Genomic DNA, 6842 nt, shown 5'->3' on the forward strand with positions numbered 1-6842 from the left:
TTGAACTCTAAGTAAACCAACATAAAAAACGAAAACCTCTTAAGTAAATCAATGAACTACACTTAGAAAGGATCTCAAGAAAAAAATTCCAAAATGAATATCAACAAATGTTGGCTCCTCTCGACACATGTGTGAAAACAAAATTAGCCCATTGCCGAATTAGAATAACACTTTAACGAATGTCACACGATGTGCCAATGCGCAAGACCTATCGGCTGGTTTCAACAGAGGAGAAGAGGTAGATGTACGATAATACACACACCAATTTACTAACTACTACCTCCCTTTTAATTTACAAGGCACAGCTATATTCATACGTCATCAATTTGGTCAATAAGATATATACTATTAAATTTACATTCAAAAGAAGTTCTAATTATATACTTCATATGGAAAGTACTCCCTCTGTAAAGAAATATAAGAGTCCCCAAAGTAGTGATAAACGCTCCTATATTTCTTTACAGAAGAAGTAATACATCGTTTCTCCAATTTATGATAAAGAAATAACCCGCGTGCCTAACAAACTAAAAGAGATGAGTGTGTGGCCAATATCTTGCAAACACCCGAGGATAATGCTAAGTACTCCGTACTACACACATTACCACAAACATGAATGAGTTGATAGGAGTAAACCAACAATATGTCTTGATGATCATGTACTAATTGTATAGTTCTAAAAAACAATAATGTACTGATAGTCAAGTACTAACCAGATGTGTTGTGCCCCAAAACTCCTTTTCTCTCTTGCGGAAAAAGGGACAAGCCATTAGCTACCATTCCTTGTCGTCCAGGCCCCTCCTCCCCCGCCTGCTGGTGGGCGCGCGCCGGGGGGGGGGGGGTAGATCTATGTTATGGTGATGTAATTACGCTTTTAAGGTTAGGATCCTCTTCTCGATGGCGGTGTTGCAGTAGTGATGACTCGTGGTGTTTCTCCTACTCTTGGTCTACTTCGATTGCCGCGAAGGGAAGGGTGGGGTCGTTTGGTCACTACTCGTTTGAAGCGGCGGATCTGGATCTGTCTCTATTTTCGCAGGTAACTTTCAAAGCCAACTTTCGAGTGGAAAACACTTCGTGTCTTAGTCCTCCAGTTATTTCTCTCACCCGCGACTCATGTGCGAAGTTCGGCTAGCTTTGGCTTCATTGGGAAGCTAATGAGGTTAGGCCTCCTCCGATCTGTCTGGCCGGACCCGGGGTGGTCGTCCGGCCCTCTTCGCCACATTCTTATCTTGGCGGCATCGTTGTCACCGGCGTCTCGTGGCTCTGCTCAACACAGGTCGAGATGCGGGATCGAGTTTAGGAAGTGGATGGCGTCATTTTTCTCAAGGACCTATGTTCAATTTTTTTCTATTTATGTAAGGATGATGTTGTAAGGAGTGGTTTTGCTATTTGGCCTTTTTTTCAGAAAGGGAAAACAAGATTCAGTTTCACGGTGGTGAGGTCAAATTAGGTGGCAACGGCAGATAACAAAGGCGGCGGCCGGCCGGCGGGCGGAGGCGACGCACACGGCACAAACGCTGGGGTGGCGTGCCGGGGAGCGGGCAGCGTGCCACGGCCCCCAATTACTCAATTCCTTCTCGCCGCTCCGCAGCCAACGACCAAACCACCGCGCAACAGCACGCCACCCTCCGTCAGTCGGGTCGGGGGGACAGCGACCGGCGCGTGCGCCAGCGAGGAGGCTGGATATAGATGGAGGCGGGCAGTGCCGTGGGGGCGCGATCCACTTGGGCACCAGCCGTCCGGGACCGAGACCGAGACCGCGCTCTGCCCCGCCGTGTCCGCTGCCGCGCCGCCGCCATGCCGCCGTCCGTCCGCACGGTCTCCATCCCCTTCGCCGACCTCAAGGTGCGCGTCCCCCCCTTCCCCTCGCCTCGCCTCGCGCGGCGGCGGCTGGTTTCGTCCTTCCTCTGGTTCTGACAGACTGACTGACGCCGTCGATTCGGGCGGCGGCGGGGGCTGCAGGAGCGGGGCAGGGACCTGAGCGGCAAGATCGAGGAGGGGCTCGGCCCCGACGGGCTCGGCATCATCTCCATTTCCGGCGTGAGTATCCGTCCCTTGAGATTGCGTACGGCGATTCGGACAGAGCCAAGCCATGGGGTTCATTCCTTCAGCCAAACTGAATTTTAAGCGTGCCTTTTTGCTTTTTGCGCGTTCAGGTGCCGGATTTCCCAGCTCTAAGGAGAACGCTCCTGCACTTGGCGCCGAAGTATGTATACGTGTCTCTCGCCCCTCGTTTCAGTGCTGGGTTCAGTTCAGTGCCCAAATGCGAAATGTATCTGACATCTGTCTCTTATTTGCTGTCTGTCAGAGTTGCAAACCTTCCTGAAGATGTGAAGAAAGAACTTGAGGACCCGGACAGCAGGTAGTAACCAGTAACCAGTTATGTGGTTTTGCCATCAAGAATTCGTTTATGACTGCTGCACTTCAGACTTAAGAGATCCTAGTTTTGGTTGATATACAATATGTGCTTCCGTTCATGTCAAGTTCGATACTTCTCAGTGAGCAGTGAGCACACTGTGAGTATTGATAAATCATGCTTGTGCATAGATCACTAGCTTAAAATGATTTATGTACTATTGTGGCTACTGCACAGGTATAATTTCGGCTGGAGCCATGGGAAAGAGAAACTTGAATCTGGGAAACTCGGTAAACATTCCCCCTTGTAATAATTAAGTAATTGTGCATTCTCCTGTCAGTTTCTGAATGATAATTGGAATGTGAATCAAGACCTTGGGTATTGTTGAACTTCATTCCCAACTTCACTCTGCACCTCCAAGATTGTGAAGTTTGCACTTTGCATTCTTAGTGTAATGTCAGCAAAATGAACTTAGCTATTGCATTAATGAAATTAAATCGATTGCAACACTATTATAGTGAACGCAAAAGAGTTTTTTTTTTTTTGAAGAACTTGTATATCTTGGCATAATTTTAACGCATAGGTAATTTCTCATCATCCATGCAGACACATTCAAAGGCTCCTACTATGCCAACCCAATTTTGGATGTCCCTACTGCTGATGATGTCCTTGTAAGTAGGTATGATATTTCTAACATAAAAACATATCATCTCAGTTCTGATAATATTTAGTCTATGAGATTGTCCCAAGTCGATGTCTTTGTAACTAGGTATAATACTTCTAACATAAAAATATATCATCTTGGTTTACTGATAATATTTAGTTCTATGAGATTGCCCCAAGTCTAATATATTTGATGAGATCTCTGTCCATATTAAATCTGAATGCCGGTTATTGTCTTCTATCACTCAATATCGTGTGATGTGTTAGCTACTTATTCTGAATAATTCCTCAAGGAAAAGAAAAATAAATCCCTTCTATATTTTTTATATTAATATTGCTAAATGCTTCTTGAGCTGCAATATTATGCCTTATGTTTACCTTTTCATGATATCTAATGTTTCTTTAATCTACAGGTATCCATCGTACTGCCGACCAAATATCTGGCCAGCTGATCATCTGCCTGAGCTTGAAATAGGTATGACTTGACTGACTGTCCTGGTGTTGAAAAGCTTCCTGCAATAGTTCATGACTATTTATTCACAGTGCATTAAAAGTTGCCCTCGCATTCTTTCATTTACAGCATTTAAAGCTCTTGGAAAGCTAATGTTGGAAGTTGGCTTGATGTTGGCTCGTCATTGTGATCTCTACGGTATGTACTGTGTAAATAGTACTGTAACTCAGTATGGTTCTCTGGAGATTTGCCACACAGTAAATTTGTTTCTCGCGATGCATATATTGGTTCTAGAATATTCTATGAACAGTGTACAATTGTGGAGGAAATGGCCAGCTGAATACCCAACTTTTTAGAATGTATTATGAATTTGAATAGCAGTTGCAAACTCTGTTATGAATTGCCAGTAATGAAATTTTTTCAACGCAATAATGTGTCTACATAACTCTAGAGGGATACTTGTAACTTTCTTAAGCTTTTAATGGACAAACAACATCCATTTGTCTTTGTAAGATCTCCACTAGTTTTATTGGCTAAACTGTTATTTTTTCCGAGATAACTTGATTGTTCTACTATTTCAACACCGGAGCAATAATTTGAGCATCTAATGAACTACCACATTGTACTATAATATACAGAAGGAAAAATATTGGTATAGGAAATATGAATCATGGATATGGTACCCGTAAGTGTCTTTTGGAAATAATGACCTCCATATTAATTCTCGGCCTTCTAATTGTGCTTTCTTTTGAAGTTTGGTTTACCAGTTAGTCAAATGGATCAACATCTGTCTGTTTTGCAGTAATGCAGCACGGAGTGGGACCATATGATGGTGAAAGTCTTGAGCAGACAATTTCCCGTTCAAGGTGTCACAAGGGGCGTCTCCTGTATTATTTCCCCAGACAATTCAGGTACATCCAGCATATGACATGACTCATGAAAGATACATATATAAAGAATTAATTTGCTCTAGATAGTGAATACCCTTGTAACCCTCAGTTATGTTGGAGTTTTTAGAGTATTTAGAATGGTTTATTGTGGTTTGGTGGTTCTGCACTTCCTCTAAACAGTCCATCAAGAATAATAGTGTTAGCAAACTATACTATCACTTGTGCAAAGGCATATTACACTTGGATCAAATCTTAAATTCTTTCTTGATCATTCAACCAACCTTTCCAGTTTTTAGTTGTAACAAATTGATATTAACTTACTCCATATGACAGCACACAAAAAGAAGATGGTGATTCTGTTTCATCGTGGTGTGGATGGCATACTGACCATGGGTCTTTGACTGGTAATGCGCATCTTATCTGGATTTCTTTTCATGTACATGTTGCTGTAACATTTGCTATGGTTTTGTCTTGAAGAAGTTTTTTTTGTAGCTAATAGTTCGTCTGTTCATGCAGGTCTTACATGTGGCCTGTTTATGAAAACTTCAGTGGAGGTCCCCTGTCCTGATAGTGCAGCTGGGCTGTACATCCGGACTCGTGATGACCGAGTTGTTAAGGTAAGTTCCTGCAAATTCCAGTAGCTTTCTCGTCAAATATAGATAATAAGCTATGTAATGTAAATTATGCAGAGTCATCTTTACATTATTACATCTATAGAAAAAAGGTATACCTGTGCTTCCTGCACAGGGAAATAGACACTAGGACCGGCTGTGTTCCTCGCTGGTTAGATTTTTGCATAGAATCTGTGTTGACACCTGTTGGTTAAATAACTACGTTAAAATTGTCCTCACAGCTCTGCGTTTATTTGCCTTTTGGTTGGATATATTGTAGGTTACATTTGGGGAGGATGAATTAGCTTACCAAATTGGGGAAACTACTGAAATACTATCAAGAGGTCGTCTATGTGCAACTCCACACTGTGTACAGGTATTATGTCAAAGAGCTTAACAGTTGACCTAGTTTTGTAGTGTACAAGGTAATTAGTGTCCCAAATTTCCCACGGTTGTAACTTCTCATACTGATGCTGCTACTTTCAGGCACCCAGCGGTGTGAATGCTTCAAATGTTGAGCGCTCTACTTTTGCAATGTTCATGCAACCAGATTGGTACGTGCAAACTTTCTACTCAAAATTGTGAGGACAGTGTAGTTTTGCTTCCATTTGATCGACTATGTTATCTGTGTTTGTTCCTCTGCGTTAAAAGTAATAGTCAGTACGCTGTGCTGCGCAAACACTAGAATCTACACTCCATAGTGAATGCACTTCTGTTTTCAAGTTGGACCAGTTAAGCTAAACCCAGCAGAATCAGATTTTGTACGGTATTAATTGATCCGGAAGAACTGGGTGATTATTATGGGTTTGTTAAACATCTGCTTACATGTACTAAAAGAATAATCATTTTTTTATAATTATTTTTGCAGGAATGAGACGCTTAACTTTCCAAGTGAAATTCCTTACCACCAAGAGGTTTGTCATTTATCCATCAAAATCTTGCCTCACTTCGTCTCTTCTTTTTTGCAATGAACATAAACCTGCATTTGGTGCTGGTCCGCTCCTTTTTGGTTCTACTAATGTCAGTTTTCTGTAAACTTGTCAGTTGATTCCACCAAACGGAGCGCTTACGTTTGGAGAGTACTCAGAGAGACTGGTGAACAAGTATTACCAACTAAAGACGTGATTCACGTGGATTGTCATGATGAGGTGCAGAGTAGAAGAGGCGTTGGTGAAGACGCTGTGCTACCAGGAAACTAAAATCTTCAACTAGTCGTGCCTGCAAATACACTTCCAAGTCCCTAGAAAGCATAGACAGATTTATAGATATACATTACATCATTTCCATACCATGTTCGCTTGTAAAAAAGATGCAAAAACGTGACCTCCTGAAAACTGTATAAAATAAGATGAAATTGTGTACATGTAGTTTGTTATATAGTCCTAATTTGTGCATGGAATGCTCTCTTTTTACACACTTGTGGAGTCCAAAAGTGTGCTCTTGCACGAGGGATATCAACGCCAATTTTCGCCCACGTCGCTAACCATGCCATGTGTTGCCATCCTCTTCTCTACCGCCCTAGTTTTGCCTGAATCTCTTGATATTCACCGCAGACCATCTCTGTCCCCACATTACCAACTCTGTATGATATTAGACACTGAAGTTCACATATAAAAAAAGAAGGCCATTCTATCAGTGCAACAAAATACCAACAATGATGTGTAGTGACTGTTCTCATACAGATAAAAGGTAGGAGTAGATATTTCTAAGTGGAAATTCCTTCTATCGGTATTCAGTAACAATAATCCTATGGGGTGAATATAGTGCAAGGAGTTAGCGCCGGTGGGAACTTTGTCCTACATCTACGCTAGGTACATGCTCTGAAGTTTTCTCGAAAACAATGGTAAGTCTTAGAATTACCTCATTTAGTTTAA

At 42.1% G+C, this 6842-nt stretch overlaps 1 protein-coding gene across 1 annotated transcript; it reads left to right on the forward strand.

The window, feature by feature from the left end:
* Positions 1-1462: 1462 nt before the first annotated feature.
* On the forward strand, positions 1463-6384 carry LOC119291181. The gene is made up of 15 exons (XM_037569893.1): positions 1463-1842; positions 1960-2037; positions 2154-2203; positions 2306-2359; positions 2591-2643; positions 2960-3032; positions 3430-3491; positions 3597-3665; positions 4270-4378; positions 4691-4761; positions 4874-4974; positions 5249-5344; positions 5455-5522; positions 5837-5882; positions 6013-6384. Exons 1-15 carry the CDS (start codon positions 1687-1689, stop codon positions 6091-6093), a joined length of 1167 nt encoding a protein of 388 aa, XP_037425790.1. The 5' UTR covers positions 1463-1686; the 3' UTR covers positions 6094-6384.
* The last annotated feature ends 458 nt before the right edge of the window (positions 6385-6842 follow it).

The sequence above is a fragment of the Triticum dicoccoides genome, chromosome 1A (assembly GCF_002162155.2).
Source record: "Triticum dicoccoides isolate Atlit2015 ecotype Zavitan chromosome 1A, WEW_v2.0, whole genome shotgun sequence".
In the NCBI taxonomy this organism is placed as follows: domain Eukaryota; kingdom Viridiplantae; phylum Streptophyta; class Magnoliopsida; order Poales; family Poaceae; genus Triticum; species Triticum dicoccoides.

What these genes read in the sequence shown, in the direction of transcription:
- LOC119291181 (XM_037569893.1), top strand. Translation starts at nt 1,687, where the DNA reads ATGGAGGCGGGCAGTGCCGTGGGGGCGCGATCCACTTGGGCACCAGCC. An exon ending in TCCCCTTCGCCGACCTCAAG is followed by an intron (nt 1,843 to 1,959) that starts GTGCGCGTCCCC and finishes CGGGGGCTGCAG; the next exon opens with GAGCGGGGCAGGGACCTGAG. An exon ending in TATTTCCCCAGACAATTCAG is followed by an intron (nt 4,379 to 4,690) that starts GTACATCCAGCA and finishes TCCATATGACAG; the next exon opens with CACACAAAAAGAAGATGGTG.